Here is an 18,773-nt window from a genome sequence, read left to right on the forward strand (position 1 = left end):
AGACGCTCCCAGGGACAGGGACAGCACAGGGTTAAACACACCCAGGGACAGGGACAGCACAGGGTTAAACACAGAGTAAAGCTCCCTCTACGATGTCCCCCATCAAACACTCCGAGGGACAGGGATAGGGGCAGCACGGGGTTAGATACAGAGTAAGCTGCCTCTACACTGTGCTGTCTGAGCTGGTAGATCATGGGTTACAGAGGAATTGTTTGCCGTCACTGTACTAACAGTGACGGTGCGCTGTGGGTGTGGACTCACACTCCACCCCAGGTGACATCACTGGAAAGTTTGTCCTTACAACTCGAGCTGTCGTCTTTCTGCAAGGACCCTGGCCGTTGGATGGTGAGCCCCCAAGCCGTTCCCTCTCAGGTACCTGTAAACAAAGACATGGTACTGGTCTGCACAAGAGCAGGAGACGTTCTGCCTACAATCTGGATCAATATTTATTCCTCACCGTTCACCAGAAAGCCCGGTTCCTTTCAGTCTGTTGTTGTGGGATATCATTTTGCACACATTAGCAGGCCTGGCTTGTTTGTATTACAGCTGTGACCACACGTCCAACATCATTCAGAAGCTTCAAGTTCTTTATGAAGCTTCTGGTTTAATGGAAAAGGCTAAATAAAGGAGATTTTCTGGGAAAGATCCCATTCTGTGGGCACAGTCTTGGAGAGGGGCAGATCCTGCGAGAGGGACCAGCTCTGGAAGAAGGGCAGATCCTGGGAGAGGGGCAGAACCTGGGAATGGGGCAGACCTTGAGAGAAGGACAGACTCTAGGAGAGGGTCAGATCCTGGGAGAGGGACAGACACTGGGAGAAGGGCAGAGTCTGGGAGGGGGACAGATCCTGGGAATGTGGCAGACCCTGGGAGAGATGCAGATTCTGGGAGAGGGATGGATCTTGGGAGACGGACAGACGCTGGGAGAGGGACAGATCCTGGGAGAGGGACAGGCCCTGTGAGAGGGGCTGATCCTGGGAGAGGGACAGATCCCTGGAAGAGGGACAGACCCGGGGAGAGGCCAGACCCTGGGAGAGGGGCTGATCCTGGGAGAGGGACAGAGTCTGGGAATGGGGCAGACCCTGGGAGAGATGCAGAGTCTGGGAGAGGGACAGACCCTGGGAAAGGGACAGACCCTGGGAGAGGGACAGATCGTGGGAGAGGGGCAGACACTGGGAGAGGGGCAGACACTGGGAGAGGGGCAGATCCTGGGAGAGGGACTGACCCTGGTAGAGGGACAGAGTCTGGAAGAGGGACAGACCCTGGGAATGGGGCAGATTTTGGGAGATGGAGAGACCCTGGGAATGAGGCAGACCCAGGGAGAGGGACACGTCCTGGGAGAGGGACTGACCCTGGTAGAGGGACAGACTCCTGGGAGAGCGACTGACTGTGGGAGAGGGGCCTATCCTGGGAATAGCTGCAGAGTTGATTAATTCCAGAGCAAGGCTTCAGTTCCAGAATGAAATGGCACATGGATCACAAGATCCCTAGGTGTTGATTCCTTGATTTACTGAGGTCAGGTGTTGATTTTTGGGATTGGGACTGGTTAGATTTTTTTGGATCACCTGTTGTTTCATAAATGAAACGGGAGCAGGTATTTGATCAATTGATTCTGTGGGATCTGGTAATTTAATTTGTTGATTAAATTATCGGAATAAGGTGTTGATTGAACGGGATCTGGCCGCCGACCTCTAGGGATCGCTTTGTTCGAGTTTTGGATGTGTTGGTGGATCTGGCTCCGGCTGATCTGGATCTCTCCGCCTCTGGTTGGCTGTTTGAACGGGGCGGATCCTGGGCTGAGATTTTAAAGAGGATTCAGCAGTGAAACCGGATCCAGTGGAGCGGGGGATCGAGAGAGAGACGGATCTAGCGGCACAGGCTGTGTGTGTGTGTGTGTGTGTGTGTGTGTGTGTGTGTGTGAGAGAGAGTGTGAGAGAGAGAGAGAGAGAGGGATCCAGCCGGACCCGGAGAGAACAAGCCAGGATCCAGTGCGAGAGCGGTGCGGTGATCCCGGGATCCAGAGTCGGTCCCGCGATGACCGACACTCTCCGAACCAGCGGCCATTCGGTCAGTCCGACCGGGGATAGCAGCCACTTCCGTAAGGTCAGTGCCGCGGGGGATCGGGCTCACTCTGGGCTTGGGCTGTAGTCGCGGCGTTTAGTGATCCCCGGGGTTTGGGGGCGGCGGATCCCGGGGTTTGGGGGCGGCGGATCCCGGGGTTTGTGGGGGGGCGCGATCCCGGGGTGTGGGGGGGCGCGATCCCGGGGTTTGGGGGGGCGCGATCCCGGGGTTTGTGGGGTTTGGGGGATTCCTGGGATTTCGGGGGGGGCAATCCCAGGGGTTTGGGGGGGTGATGTGGGGTTTGGGGGATCCCTGGGATTTCGGGGGGGGCTATCCCAGGGCTTTGGGGGGGTGATGTGGGGTTTCGGGGATCCCTGGGATTTTGGGGTGTGTGTGATCCTGGGGGTTTGGTGGGGGGCCCCAGGGGTTTTGGGGGTGATGCCGGGTTGGGGGTTGCGTGGCCAGTTGAGGTTTCGTAGATTCTGACTGAGCATGTGGTCAGTGCAGCAGTACAGGGAATGTCAAGGGGCAGTGGTTAGATTCTCTCTTATTGGTGATGGTCAGTGCCCGGCATTTGTGTGGCGCGAATGTCACTTGTCAGCCCAAACCTGGATATTGTCCAGATCTTGTTGAATTTTGAGCACGGACTGCTTCAGTATCTGAGGAGTTGCAAATGGTGCTGAACATTGTACAATCATCGGTGAATGTCCCCATTTCTGACCTTATGATGGAGGGAAGGTCATTGATGAAGCAGCTGAAGATGGTTGGGCTGAGGACACTCCCCTGAGGAGCTCCTGCAGAGATGTCCTGGAGCTGAGATGACTGACCTCCCACAACCACAATCATCTTCCTGTGTCTCAGGTATAACTCCAACCAGCGGAGAGTTTGCCCCCGATACCCACTGATTGCAATTTTGCTCGGGCTGCTTGATGCCATGTTGTAGCTGCACTGGAACAGCTTGGCTACGGGAGTACCAAGTCTCGCAGCTCTGTCCTTTCGGACTTGACCAGCTCGATCAGTAGTACTGCTGCCGAGCCACTCTTGGAGGTGGACATTGACATCCCCCACCCACAGTACATTTTGTGCCCTTACCCCGCTCTGTGCTTCGTCCAAGTGATACTCATCATGGAAGAATACAGATTCACCAGCTGAGGAAAGACGGTATGTGGTAATCAGCAGGAGGGTTCCTTGCTCATGTTTAATCTGAAGCCATGAGACTTCATGGGTTCCACAGTCAATGTTGAGGACTCCCAGAGCAACTCCCTCCCGACTGTATCCCACTGTACCACCCTCCTCGGCTGGGTCTGCGCAGAAGGTGGGACAGGACGTACTTAGGGACAGTGATGGTGGTGTCTGGGACACTGTCTGTAAGGTATGATTCTGTGAGTATGACTGTGTCAGGCTGTTGCTTCCTCATAGTTACAAATTCCCAGCCCTGGTAAACTTTGTAAACCCTCTTTGTACCCTGTCTAGTTTGTTGGCACTCTTTCTGTGATGGGGTGACCAGAACTGAACACAGTGCTCATCTCTACAGTTCCAGCATAACCACCTTGCTCTGATATTCTAAAGGTAAAAGTTAAAATTGACATATTCTGACCAGACCAGAGGGCTGCTCCCTCATTAGAGACAGACACAGAGAAAGCGATATGATGGCTGGTGGTTTAACCGGAGGGTCACCACACTCGGGTGAGGGGGGAGAGAGTGAGAAGGAGAGTCTTTCCTGGTCACCGCAGTCAGTGCAGAAATTGAACCCATGCTCATTGGCAACATCCTGCATTGCAAACCAGCCACACAGTCATCATTTAGTCAAAAAGCAAGACCCATCTTCCCAAACACTATCACGACCTATCCCCTCCCTACCTCTCCACCTATCTTCTTTTCTCTCCATCTTCGGTCCGCCTCCCCCTCTCTCCCTATTTATTCCAGAACCCTCACCCCATCCCCCTCTCTGATGAAGGGTCTAGGCCCGAAACGTCAGCTTTTGTGCTCCTGAGATGCTGCTGGGCCTGCTGTGTTCATCCAGCCTCACATTTTATTATCTTGGAATTCTCCAGCATCTGCAGTTCCCATTATCACTGATACTATCACGACCTGCCCTGTGATCTACAGGGATCTGTGGATGTTTGCTCCAGGTTTCTCACTTCCTCTCAAACATTCTTCACTACAGTATTGATTTTTTTTTCCTGGATCTGACCCTTGTGAATACACCACCTCTCACTTCTCCCAGCTGAACTCCACCAGCCACTCTTCTCTCGTCCCCATCAGACTATTGGTACCCTCCCACAGTCTCCAGATTCCCTCCCTCTCTATTGACCATGCAGCCAATCTTTGTGTTGTCTGCAAACTTCTTGATTATGTCCAAGTCTTTGATAAAAAGCACAAAAGGAGAAAGACTGAGCCCCACGGAATGCCCCGGGAACCAGCCTTCCAGTCATTAATCACCACCAACCTTTTGGTTCCTGCCACTGCAGCCATTCTATGTCGATCTCACTACATTCTCCTCGAACCCAGCCCCATTTTGTTACCCAGTCTGTTACACAGGACTTTCTCAGAAGTAGAAGTTGACCAGGCATTATTAAACTGGCGTGTTTGAATGGTGATGGTGAAATTGTGTCTCCTCAGCCTGATTGATGAGAGGGAATCATTAATTTCAGAATAGTAGGAACTACCGGTGCTGGAGAATTCTTCATTTCTGAAGAAGGGTCCAGACCCGAAACGTCAGCTTTCCTGCTCCTGTGATGCTGCTTGGCCTGCTGTGTTCCTCCAGCTTCACACCTTGTTATGTCATTAATTTCAGAATGTTGTGGGGAGATCAGCAGCCTGGGGATGGACTGCTAATATGTGTTAGTCTGTGTAACACATCCCACAGAGGCAACAGTACAGCGCAGAACAGGCCCTTCAGCCCTCAATGTTGCGCCGACCTGTGAACTAATCTAAGCCCCTCCTCGTACACTATCCCATCATCATCCATCTGCTTATCCAAGGTTCTGTACTTATGTGCTTTCCTGTACATTGAACAGACACGCACGCAGACACACGCACGCACGCAGACACAGACAGATGCAGACACGCACGCAGAGACAGACAGACACACACTCCTGACTGACAACACTGCAGGGAAGCAAAGGATATTGGGCCCTGGGGCGTGGGGTGGGAGGTGTTGAATTATTTAAAGTGTTTGCCTTACTGCTTTATAAAGCAGGGAAGGTTGTTTCATTGTGGCCAGGACTGGGCGAAGTGGTGAACTGTGTAAGTGTTTAATGAAGCTGTGTGCTGTGTAATAGCAGGACAGCAGCAATGCAAAGGTTCATTCTGTGTGCTGCTGCTGAGGCTGGACTGCCCAGTATTTTGTTCCTGAGCTGCGTTGGGTGTTGTTGATGTTTAAACAGCTGACTCACTCACTATCTAGAGTCAATACAGTTATTGCATCTGTTTCTGCAATGTTTGGTTTCTTTTTGAGCTCTGTGAACTGAACATACAACATAGAACATAGAACATTACAGCACAGTACAGGCCCTTCGGCCCTTGATGTTGTGCCGACCTGTCATACCGATCTCAAGCCCATCTAACCTACACTATTCCACGTACGTCCATATGCTTGTCCAATGACGACTTAAATGTGCCTAAAGTTGGCGAATCTACTGAGATGACTGAAGGATGTAAAGAGACACCCAGTTGGAGCCATCCTGTTTTTCTTTGTCATTCACTTGCCCCCCTCGGGGCAATCATAGAAACACAGAAGATAGTAGCAGGATTAGGGATAGTCAGCACGGTTTTGTGAAGGGTAGGCCGTGCCTCACAAACCTTATAGTGCCCTTGGTTATAGTGGTGTTTAGCCAGTTCACATGGTCCTGCCCTGACTGGGTCTGATCGAACACAGTGCTGTCTGTAAAGTGTCACGAGCTACCACCCTCTTCCAGGGCAGCTCAGGGTGGGCACCGAATGCTGCCCAGGTCAAAGACACCCACATCCAGAGAAAGAATTAAAAAGAAGCTTCTGTGAACAAAAAACAAAACACTGCAGCAACAGGAAATTCAAAATGCCGACTGGGAGGTCTGCAAACGCTTGTAGTGTGAGCAGTAACCTTAAACTCCTTTGCTAGTGAAAGTTTTATCTCAGTCCACCCCCCGGCAAATATATTCAATGCCTGTGCCTTCACTGCTGTCTGGGGAAGAGAGCTCCAAAGGCTCTCCCTTTTCTGAGAGAGAAAACAGCTTCATTGCTGTTTTAAGCAGGATTCTGCTAACGTTTATACCATGCAGTGTTGTTCCAGTCTCTCCCTTCAAAGGGGAAACATCCTTTCTACATCCACCTTGTCAAACCCCCTTTGGAATCTTCGCCTTTCCCCCCTTCACAAAGCCAACAAGTGCATTGCCTTTGGTATCCGGGACAAGGTTGGGATTGTGAATTGGGTCTTTGATGAGGGGGAGGCGATGGCCTAGCTGTATTATCGCTGGACTATCAATCCAGAGACCCAGGTAATGTTCTGGGGACCCAGGTTCAAATCCGGCCACGGCAGGGGTTGGAATTTGAACCCAATAAATATCCGGAATTAAGGATCTAATGGTGACCATGAATCCATTGTCAATTGTTGGGAAAACTCCATCTGGTTCACTAATCCCCTTGAGGGAAGGAAACTGCCATCCTTACCCGGTCTGGCCTACAGGTGACTCCAGACCCACAGCAATGCAGCCTTAACTGCCCTCTGGGCAATTAGGGATGGGCAATAAATGCTGCCTGGTCACCAACGCCCTCATCCCATGAATGAGTAAAGAAGGTATTCTCCTGGAGCTTAGAGAGTTTGAGTTTTGGAGATATCACCATTGGGTTTGAGACTTGCTGCAGTTATTTCGTCAACATGGCGTTCCTGACAATCCTCATCAGCCTGGCAAACCCATGACATGCTTCACACCCAGGTTTTATTGGCACATGCAGTGAACGATGGACCATAATGACTGCTCCCTCATTTCAGCACCTAAACCCAGGGTGCCCTTGTTTATTCCTGGCCTTGGAGATTGTGTAGACATGGTCCTAGCTCTTTGTTCTACTGGCTCCTGTTGGAAATGATTGGTGACTGCGATTGGGTGCTGAGATATCCATGTGACTCCTGGTCACCCCAAGCCAATGCTGGTGTTTGATGAATTTGCTTGACTTTTTAAAATGGGCATTACTGGCTGACACAGCATTTATTGCCCATCCCTAATTGCCCAGAGGGCAGTTTAAGAGCTCACCACATTGCTGTGGGTCTGGAGTCACAGGTAGGTCCAGACGAGGAAGGGGTGGCAGATTTCCCTCCCCGAAGGACATTAGTGAATTAGATGGGGCCTTTGCAGCCGTTGATGTTAGTTTCAGTGTCGGTAACAGGGCCAGATCTTGTTCCTGGGTGGTTAATGGTTCAGAGTTTACCATTTGCTACTTGCTGTCGTGGGATTTGAACCCATGCCCCCTGAACACTAACCCCAGGCCCTGGATTACAGGGACCAGCACTGCCTTTAGATGGTGTGAGGGACACATGCTGCTGCCCGGGCAGTGCTGTGCTCAATTGTAGCAGGACAACAGCGAGAATCTCACCGTCTCCCAAGCACGACGTACCATCACTGTGCACTCTACAGTCAGAGAATCATAAAATACCTGCAGTGCAGAAAGAGGCCATTTGGCCCATCGAGTGTGCACTGACCCTCTGAAGATCACCCAACTCAGACCCATCCTACTATTCTATCCCTTTTACCTTGGCTATCCACTCGGCCTGACTGTGGGACCCCAGGGAATCATACTGTTTGATCTGGGCGACCTGTTGAGAAGATTGAGCGGTGGTGGCGGTGGGGGGGCCCAGAGGGAGAGAAGGAGGGTGGGGAGAGAGAGAGTGTGAGTTGGGGGGTTGTTAGAGAGAGTATAAGTGGGTGGTTGTAGAGAGAGGGAATATGAGTGGGGGAGCTGTAGAGACAGAGTGCGTGAAACATAGAACATAGAACATTACAGCGCAGTACAGGCCCTTCGGCCCTCGATGTTGTGCCGACCTGTGAAACCAATCTGAAGCCCATCTAACCTACACTATTCCATTATCATCCATATGTTTACCCAATGACCATTTAAATGCCCTTAAACTTGGCGAGTCTACTACTGTTTTAGGCAGGGCATTCTATGCCGTTACTATTCTCTGAGCAAAGAACCTACCTCTGACTTCTGTCCCATAGCTATCACCCCTCAATTTAAAGCTATGTCCCCTCGTGCTCGCCATCACCATCTGGGGAAAAAGGCTCTCACTGTCCACCCTATCTAACCCTCTGATCACCTTGTATATCTCTATTAAGTCGCCTCTTAACCTTCTTCTCTCTAATGAAAACAGCCTCAAGTCCCTCAGCCTTTCCTCGTAAGACCTTCCCTCCATACCAGGCAACATCCTGGTAAATCTCCTCTGCACCCTTTCCAAAGCTTCCACATCCTTCCCATAATGCGGCAACCAGAACCGTATGCAATACTCCGAGTGTGGCCGCACCAGAGTTTTGTACAGCTGCAACATGACCTCATGGCTCCGAAACTCAATCCCTCTACCAATAAAACCTAACACGCCAAATGCCTTCTTAACAACCCGATCAACCTGGGTGGCAACTTTCAAGGATCTGTGTACATGGACACCGAGATCTCTCTGCTCATCCACACTACCAAGAATCTTACCATTATCCCAGTACTTTGCCTTCTGGTTACTCCTACCAAAGTGCATCACCTCACACTTTCCCATATTAAACTCCATTTGCTGCCTCTCAGCCCAGCTCTGCAGCTTATCCATGTCCCTCTATAACCTACAGCATCCTTCGTCACTATCCACAACTCCACCGACCTTAGTGTCGTCTGCAAATTTACTAACCCATCCTTCTACGCCCTCATCCACGTCATTTATAAAAATGACAAACAGCAGTGGACCCAACACCGACCCTTGCGGTACACCACTAGTAACTGGTCTCCAAGATGAACATCTCCCATCCACTACCACCCTCTGTCTTCTTACTGCAAGCCAATTTCCGATCAAACCACTAAATCACCCTCAATCCCATGACTCCATATTTTCTGCAATAGCCTATTGTGGGGAACCTTATCGAACGCCTTGCTGAAATCCATATACACCACATCAACCGGTTTACTCTCATCTACCTGTTTGGTCACCTTCTCAAAGAACTCAATAAGGTTTGAGAGGCACGGCCTACCCTTCACAAAACCATGCTGACTATCCCTAATCAATTTATTCTTTTCTAGATGATTATAAATCCGATTTCTTATAATCCTTTCCAACACTTTACCCACAACCGAAGTAAGGCTCACTGGTCTATAATTACCAGGGTTGTCTCTACTCCCCTTCTTGAACAAAGGGACAATATTTGCTATCCTCCAGTCTTCTGGCACTATTCCTGCAGACAATGATGACATAAAGATCAAAGCCAAAGGCTCTCCAATCTCCTCCCTAGATTCCCAGAGAATCCAAGGATAAATCCCATCCGGCCCAAGGGACTTATCTATTTTCACATTTTCCAGAATTGTTAACACCTCCTCCTCACGAACCTCAATCCCGTGTAGTCTGTATTCTCCTTGACAACACTGTCTTTTTCCTGTGTGAATACTGACAAAAAAAATTCATTTAGTGCCTGTCCTATCTCTTCAGACTCCACGCACAACTTCCCACTCCTGTCCTTGACTGGCCCTAATCTTACTCTAGTCATTCTTTTGTTCCTGACATACCTATAGAAAGCTTTAGGGTTTTCCTTGATCCAACCTGCCAAAGACTTCTCCTGTTCCCTCCTGGCTCTTCTTAGCTCTCTCTTTAGGTCCTTCCTGGCTAACTTGTAACTCTCAAGCGCCCTAACTGAGCCTTCACGCCTCATCTTTACATAAGCCTCCTTCTTCTCCTTGACAAGAGATTCAACTTCTTTAGTAAACCACGGTTCCCTCACTTGACCTCCTCCTCCCTGCCTGACAGGGACGTACTTATCAAGGACACACAGTAGCTGCTCCTTGAACAGGCTCCACATTTCAATTGTGCCCAGCCCCTGCAGTTTCCTTCCCATCCTGTGCATCCTAAATCTTGCCTAATCACCTCATAATTGCCTTTCCCCCAACTATAACTCTTGCCCTGCAGTATCCCTTTCCATCACTAAAGTAAACGTAACCAAATTGTGGTCACTATCACCAAAGTGCTCACCTACCTCCAAATCTAACACCTGGCCAGGCTCATTACCCAGTACCAAATCTAATGTGGCTTCGCCCCTTGTTGGCCTATCAACATACAGTGTCAGGAAGCCCTCCAGCACACACTGGGCAAAAACTGACCCATCTATAGTACTCGAACTATAGCATTCCCAGTCAATATTTGGAAAGTTGAAGTCCCCCATGACAACTACCCTGTCTCTCTCACTCCTATCGAGAATCATCTTTGCTATCCTTTCCTCTACATCTCTGGAACTATTCGGAGGCCTATCGAAAACTCCCAACAGGGTGACCTCTCCTTTCCTGTTTCTAACCTCAGCCCATACTACCTCAGTAGATGAGTCCTCATCAAACGTCCTTTCTGCCACCGTAATACTGTCCTTGACTAACAGTGTCACAACTAGAGAGGGAGTGAGTGTGTCTGGAAGGGGTGCTGTAGAGAGAGAGGGAGTATATGTGGAGGGGGGTGCTGTAGAGAGGGAGGGAGTGTGTGTGGAGGGGGGTGCGGGAGAGAGGGAGGGAGTGTGTGTGGAGGGGGGTGCGGGAGAGAGGGAGGGAGTGTGTGTGGAAGGGGGTGCTGTGGAGAGGGAGGGAGTGTGTGTGGAGGGGGGTGCTGTAGAGAGGGAGGGAGGGAGTGTGTGTGGAGGGGGGTGCTGTAGAGAGGGAGGGAGGGAGTGTGTGTGGAGGGGGGTGCGGGAGAGAGGGAGGGAGTGTGTGTGGAAGGGGGTGCTGTGGAGAGGGAGGGAGTGTGTGTGGAGGGGGGTGCGGGAGAGAGGGAGGGAGTGTGTGTGGAGGGGGTTGCTGTAGAGAGGGAGAGGGGTGGAGAGGGGGAGGAATGTGTGTGGAGGGGTGTAGAGAGGGAGAGGTGTGTAGAGGGGGAGGGAGTGTGTGTGGAGGGGGGTGCTGCTGAGAGGGAGAGGGGTGTAGAGAGGCGGGGGGAGAGATGCAGAGTTTGTTTCTGAGATAATGGGAACTGGTCACTATCACCAAAGTGCTCACCTACCTCCAAATCTAACACCTGGCCAGGCTCATTACCTAGTACCAAATCTAATGTGGCTTCGCCCCTTGTTGGCCTATCAACATACAGTGTCAGGAAGCCCGAGTACTATAGATGGGTCAGTTTTTGCCCAGTGTGTGCTGGAGGGCTTCCTGACACTGTATGTTGATAGGCCAACAAGGGGCGAAGCCACATTAGATTTGGTACTAGGTAATGAGCCTGGCCAGGTGTTAGATTTGGAGGTAGTTTGTTTCTGACTGCTTTGAGGTGATGGCACTGATCGCTTTATGTACACAAAGGTGTGTGTGTGTGTGAGAGAGAGAAGCTTCTGGAATGTGTACTAATCCACGATGATAACAGAGTGTTACCATGGGTACGATAGTACAAGGAATGTGAGATGAGGGGATTAGGTAGAATGGGGGCTTGAGTTTTTCAATCACTTTTAAACATTGCATATTGTTATTTCAGCCTCACCATTTTAGAGCAAGGGCTGGTCACTGCTCACCGTGGGTGTGTCCATGCGTGTGTGTGACGGCATGGGAGTGCGTGCGTGTGTGTGACGGCATGGGAGTGCGTGCGTGTGTGTGACGGCATGGGAGTGCGTGCGTGTGTGTGACGGCATGGGAGTGCGTGCGTGTGTGTGACGGCATGGGAGTGCGTGCGTGTGTGTGACGGCATGGGAGTGCGTGCGTGTGTGTGACTGCCTGAGAGTGCGTGCGTGGATGAGAGTGTGTGTAAACGAGACTGTGTATGTGAGCATGTAAATGAGAGTGTGCGTGTGGTAGCACTAGCTGGTGCCTGGGCGGTCAGGGTGGTGTTTGGGACCTAGGGGATTTCTGTTGTGTTGGTAAAGCTTGCTGCTTTCCAGCATGTCCCTCATCTCCATCACTGCTCCAGTCAGGGCTGTGTCCTCTCCAACCTACGCCCCATGCTCAGGAATTCTCTCGCTAACCCTCTCTGTCTCACTCTCCTCCTCAGGACACTCCCCGCAACTAACTTTTATCAAGGTTTGGGCAATCTGCCCAGGCATTTCATTTTTGATTCAGTGTTACGCTGTTGCTTTGTAACATTCCTGTGACACACCTTGAAGTTTTATTGTATTAACGGTGCCATATAAATTCAGTTTGATGGTGTAAGTGAGATATTGGCTGTGCGTGAGGTATGGGGTGTGTCAGCGTGTATGTGTGCAGGCTGGGGATATGTGGGGGTGTTTGGGGAGTGGGTGGGTATGTGTGTGGGGTGGGAGTGGGTATGTTGCAGGGGGTCTGAGGGCGTATGAGGGGATGGGTGAGGGGGTTTGTGGGGGGGGGGGGTTTGTGGAGTCTTACAGCGAGGAAACAGACCCTTTAGTCCAACTCGCTCATGCCAACCAGGTTTCTTAAACTGAGCTAGACCCATTGACCTGCGTTTGGCCCATATCCCTTTTAAACCTTGCCTGCCCATGTACCTGTCCATATGTCTTTAAAATGTTGTAACTGTACCAGCCTTTACCACTCCCTGGGGCAGCTCATTCCACACAGATACCATTCTTTGCATGAAAAAGTTGCCCATTAAGACCCTTTTAAATCTTTCCCCTTACCTTAAACCCTTTAGGTGTGGCACGGTGGCTCAGTGATTAGCACTGCAGCCTCACAGCACCAGGGACCTGGGTTCGATTCCACCCTCGGGCAACCTCCTTTGGGGAGTTTGCACATTCTCCCCGTGTCTGCGTGGGTTTCCTCCGGGTGCTCCGGTTTCCTCCCACACTCCAAAGATGTGCAGGGTGGCGTGGATTGTCCATAGTCTTCAGCAATGTGTAGATGTGTTAGCCATGGGAGATGCAGGGTTACAGGCATAGGGTAGGGGATGGGATGCTCTTCAGAGAGTCACTGTGGACCCGTGGGCCAAATGGCCTGTTCCAACATTAGGGATTCTATGGCCTGTGGCCGAGGGTCCCTCTGATTATCAGCTGAGCTGGTTGTGGAGACAGAGTGAATTGTGAGGAAAATGCTCTTCTCCATAATGCCGTTCACTTTCACCCCCTGTTTCCAACCGAAAACTCCCCCCTTCCGATTTTCAGAGATTCACAAGATGCCACAATGCAGAGGAGGCCATTCAGCCCTTTGTATTGATTCTAGTTCTTTGAAGAAAGTTAGGGAACTCCAGCGAGGGTAGCAGACTCTCTCTCTCTGCCTCAAGTGCCTCCAGTCTCCTGGTCTCATGTCCTACTGCTGGGACCAGGAGGAGGCCATTCAATAATATTATCCATTTTCTTGTCCTCTCCCCTTATCCTTTTGTTTCCTTTAATATTTTTCAAAAATGTATACTTTGTTCATTTAAATTTGTAGAGTTATGTTAAATATCTGTTCAGAATTGTTACTTGAATGCAGTGTATTTAAAGTGTGTCTTTACAGTGTATATTTCCATTTTATGTTAAATAATCTCTGGGGTGTATATCCCAGGTGTTTTACGCAGATCCCAGTGTATCAATCTCTAGCAGTAAGCTTTCCCCATTGCCCCCAGCCTCACTGTGTCCCTCAGCAGGAGATCCTGCACCAGTCTACAGCACTCAGTCGACGACAGCTCGTTACACTGGAAGAACCAGTGAGGTACAAACAGACCAAAGAGCATCTTTCATTGAGCCACTGGTCCACCAGTTACAGTCAGTTTGTCTCAGTTTGTGTCCTGTGGAGCACAGAGTCCCGTGTCTCGGATCTGCTCAGGACGAACCTCGACAAGATCCACTGGATCGCTCTCCAGACCAAACAGAGGTATGAGCGCCTCCTCCCAATGGGGGCCAATTGCAGAAAGAGTGAGACTCTAATTATGCAGACATATCTGTCTGGGAGATCCATCTATACCATCACCCAGGCTGCTTTGCTTTAGAACAGTCTAACAAGCATAATGAGGCACCTGCTCAATAACCTGGGACAGTTTACACAAGGAACCATTGCACAGGATCCACTGTCTCCTGTTCCCACAGGGGCTGTGGGGTCATTAGGTGTGGATCAGAGCCTGATGAACTAGTTGAAGGTTCTGCCCACACCTACCTGATTCCCCATCCCATTCCCCTATCCCCCCTTGCTCACTGACCAGTGTTGGCCCCTGGCCAAGTATTATCTTCATTTCAAAACTCTCAACCTTGTTTTCAACTCCCACCATTGTCTCACCCGCTTCATATCTCTGTAATCTCTTCCGGTCCCTGAGATCTCTGCATTCCTCAAATTCCAGCCTCTTGTATGTTTTTAATACAGTCGTTCCACCACAGAAGCTATGCGCCCAGCTGCCTGGGGCCTGAGCTTTGGAAATGCCTGTCTGCACCTCTCTGTCTTACTCTGTTCTCACAAAGTGTCTTCAATTCGTCCCAGCTTTTGGTCACCTGGCTTAATATGCTTTTGTTGCTCACTGTTAGACTTTGTTTTATAATATTCCTGTGAAGTACTTCAGGGTACTTCTATCCAGTAAAGATGCTATATCAATAAAAGTGTGGTCTTGAGTAGACTCCTACCGTGAGATTTTATTCCAGACAGAACAAGTACGACCTCATGATACTATTTTAGAAACCATCATCCAGAATGTTGTCCATTTATTTTTCATGATTTGTCACATGTTTGGGTGCAAATGAACTTTTTAATTCATGTGAAGCTAAACCCTTTCTTTCTGATGGAGGTAGTTGGAACGAAGCTGCCTGGCCAGAGAAAGTGGGAGAAACAGAAACTTAGAAAGTTTTTAACAAGTAAACGTACTAAAGATGCCACAAGGATCGGTGCTGGGTTCACAGCTTTTTCTTATTTATAGAAACGATTTGCATGTGAATATAGCAGGTATGGTTAGTTAGTTTGCAGATGACACCAAAATTGGAGGTAAAGAAAATTGTCTGAGTATAACTGGACCTTGATCAAACGGGCCAATGGGCCAAGGAGTGACAGGTGGAGTTTAATTTAGCTAAATGTGAGGTGTTGCATTTTGGAAAGGCAAACCGGGGGCAGAACTTATACACTTAATGGTAAGGCCCTGGGGAGTGCTGCGGAGCAAACAGGCAGAGGGGATGCAGGTGCATAGTTCCTTGAATGTGGAGTCGCAGGTAGATAGGCTGGTGAAGGTGGCATTTGGTACGCTTGCTTTCATTGATCCGTGCATTGAGTATAGGAGTTGGGAGGTTATGTGGCTGTACAGGACATTGGTGAGGTTGTTTTTAGAATACTGTATACCAGTTACAGGGATGTTGCCAGGATTGGAGGGTGTGAGCTATAGGGAGAGGCTAAATAGGCTGGAGCTATTTTCCCTGGAGCGCAGAAGGCTGAGAGGCTGAGGCATGGATAGTTTGAATAGTCAAGGTCTTTTTTCCCAGAGCAGGGAGTCCAAAACCAGAGGGCACAGGTTTAAGGTGAGATGGGAAAGATTTAAAAGTTGCCCCTTAGGTCCTTTTTTCACACAGAGGGTGGTGTGTGTGTATGGAATGGGCTGCCAGAGGAAGCGGTGTAGGCTGGAACAGTTATAGCATTTTAAAAGCATCTGGACTTGAATAGAAAGGGTTCAGAGGGATATGGGCCAAATGCTGGCAAATGGGACCAGGTCAGATGGGGATGTTTGATGGGCGTTGCCAGGTTAGACTGAAAGGTCCATTTTACTGTGCTGTGTGACTCTGTTTGAAAAACAGAAGTTTAACAAAGATGTGGTCAAAAGACAGGCTTTCTCAGATTTCTAAAACTGTCTTCATGGTAATGTTAAGAATACTACTCCAGGACATGTTCCACCATTTCTCCAAATGTCTGCAAACTGCAGTGACTCCTCTCCAGCAGGCTTCATTTTCACAAAGCCAATTCCTTCGCTGATGGGCTACTGCCTATTGATCTCCTTGTGCCTCAGTCACTCTGTGTGAAAGGACATCTGGATATCCTGGCAGAGTTGTAACCAGAGGTCATTGGCACGGTGTCTTGCGGTCTGTTAGACTTGCCTCTGAGTGACTCTTCAGGCAGTCAGAGTATTGTCTCCTCGATGTCCCTTGTAACTGATGAGAGCAGACCCTTATCTGCAGTGACTGTTTCCATTGCAGTGGAGTTAACCTCAAATAAGCCCATTGGTGCTTCCCATATGTTGAGATTGTGGTGTTATTGATGGAGCTTTGAAGTCTGTTTGATTTCCCTCACGTACTCTGTGTCGGGACAGCAGTAGGAGTCTGGCCTATTGAGTTTTGGTTTGTATCTGGTGGGGGAGATGGTGTGACTGGTGGTAACACGAGGTGGGGTGGGGGTGGGGCGCGTCCTTCTGACCTTGAAAGGAGGGACTTGGAGAGTGTGCTGAGGGCAGTGTGGAGCTGGGATCTGAGCTGCTCTATCATCTCCTGCGGAGGAGCACCGTGTTGGGGCGGGGTTAGGCAGGTAGTTGCCTGGCCATGTTTGAGTCGAGAGGTGGATGGAGAGAACTCAGCCTCCCGCACACGGTTGAGGAATTCTCACCAAGAGGAGTGGGTTTTTCCTCAGAAATGTGGCCCTGCAGGATGGATGCCTGCCAGTGAACCATCCTCGGCAAGCCAGTGAACCCACTCTTGTTATGCCAGCGAGATGTTGGTGATTCAGTGATCCACTCTCGGCAAGGCAACTTCCCTGTACTAAGGTGAGGTCGGTGTTGAGCCTCTCCGTGTGGAATCACTATTGATTACAGCCGTTGAGAGTGTTATAGGTGGCTGCAGGTTATCTCTCAGTCCCTGATGTTCCAGCTCAACGATTCTGGAGTTAGCATCTCCTTCCTTTTGGGTGTGATGTTCCTTTACTGAACGCGAAGGACACTGGTCCAGCCAGAGGCTGAATTAAAAAGCTGCCCAGGAGCCTGCCTGATGTCAGTCTGCCTCTTTGTGTCATTCCGAAACTTTCCTCTCCACTTTGCAAGAATCCAGTTTCTCTGTCACTGTGGCACCAGCCTGTTTGAGGACAGATTGAGGGGCAGGCTGAAAACTGACAGGGAAGGTCTCGCACCCCCTCTCGCTCTCTCACGCTCTCAGGGAGTTGTTTTGCTGATTTGGGATCAGCAGGAAGGATGTTCCTGATGGTAGGGGAGTCCAGAACCAGGGCTGACACTCTCAGCATTACCAGGTCAGCCATTTTAGACTGAGATGCGGAGAACTGTCTTCATCCGGAGAGTGGAAAGGTGAGCCTGTGGAATTCTGTCTGAGCTTGAGGCCAACACATTGAATGTTGTTCAAAAAGGAGTTAAATACAACTTAGTGTTAAAGGGATCGAGGGTATGGAGTGGGTGGGGTGGCGGGGGGGGGGAGGTGGTAAGCAGGAGCAGGGGACTGAGCTAGATGGTTGACCATGATCATACTGAATGGTGGACTGCGCCCAGAGGGCTGATGGCCCACCCTGCCCCTGTTTTCTCTGGTTTCTCATACAGATCTGGGCCAAAAGGCCTGCTATTGGTGATAATGTTATTTGGTGATTTGAGCGATACACTTGGTGTGTCCTCTCACTCTAACTGTTTATATTGTGGGGAGAACTGTCAGTGTTTTAGATTTTCAAATGGTTGGATGTGTTTTTCTTTCCAGCCATTACTTCCTTCGAGCTGGGTCCAGTCAGCGGCCTGTGTGTGACTAAGGTGGGGGTTGTGGGGGGGGTTAGATTGGAGAGACATTACTGTACTCTGGTCTTGCTGACCCTGCCCACCCTGGCTGTGACCCCATGTACCACCTTGCCTTATTTTCAGGGCTGCAATCCATACGCTCAGACTGGGCGTAGCAAGCTGCAGAGTCAGAGAGTGACCCTCAATCAGCAGATCATTAAAGCCATGAGACTGCGGGCTGGAGCTGAGAACCTCCTCCGGTAAGTCCCGTTTGTGTCTCTGTGCGTGTGTGTCTGTCTGTGTCTCTGTGTGCGCGTGTGTGTCTGTGTCTCTTTCTCTCTCTGTATCTCCATCTGTCTGTGTGTGTGTGTGTGTGTGTGTGTGTGTGTGTGTGTGTGTGTCTATCTGTCTGTGTCTGTGTGTGTGTGCGCGCACACGTGTGTCTGTATGCGCACGTGTCTCTCTGTGTGTGTGTGTGTGTGTGTGTCTCTCTCTCTCTCTCTCTCTCTCTGTGTCTGTGTGTGTGTCTCTCTCTCTCTGTGTCTGTGTGTGTGTGTCTACTTGTCACTCTCTTTCTCTCCTTCCCCACCCCTCTCTGTTTGCCTCTTTCTGTTTCTATGGACAGAGAGACTGTGTGAACTGTTGGTGGCCATAGGCCCTGAGATCTGGGAGTGACCCTACCTTTCTCCAGTTCCCCGGGTGCAGTCAGATTCAGGCTGTGCTCTCCCACTCTGTGGGATCTGTCCAGTGATGTTCTGTCCTTTGATTTCTTGAAGGTACAGGCATTGTGCCCTCATTGAGAACACGAACATGCAGTTCCCAGCTGGATACATTCTGTGTGCGTATTCCCCTGGCTCCTGATCAAACACAGCAAGGACTCTTCAGCTGTTCTCACCTGGCCTCACGGTGCCAACCAGCAGCAGAAGGAGTAAATGCCAGCCCCAAAGCAGACGGACTGCAGCAGTAGCCACTGTCCCCTAAAGGA

At 50.2% G+C, this 18,773-nt stretch overlaps 1 protein-coding gene across 2 annotated transcripts in view; it reads left to right on the forward strand.

The window, feature by feature from the left end:
• Positions 1–295: 295 nt before the first annotated feature.
• The window catches only part of rhpn2 (rhophilin, Rho GTPase binding protein 2), a 50,919-nt gene continuing 32,441 nt past the window's right edge, over positions 296–18,773 (forward strand). The window contains exons 1-2 of one of the 2 annotated variants that reach the window (XM_059651811.1): positions 296–372; positions 17,933–18,048. In XM_059651811.1, coding sequence (XP_059507794.1) covers positions 343–372; positions 17,933–18,048 — 146 coding nt within the window. In that variant the 5' untranslated portion in view covers positions 296–342. Of the gene's footprint in view, positions 373–1,807; positions 2,101–17,932; positions 18,049–18,773 lie in introns of those variants that run through there. The other variant, XM_059651810.1, reaches the window with a different exon arrangement.

This window comes from Stegostoma tigrinum, chromosome 16 (assembly GCF_030684315.1).
Source record: "Stegostoma tigrinum isolate sSteTig4 chromosome 16, sSteTig4.hap1, whole genome shotgun sequence".
NCBI lineage: Eukaryota > Metazoa > Chordata > Chondrichthyes > Orectolobiformes > Stegostomatidae > Stegostoma > Stegostoma tigrinum.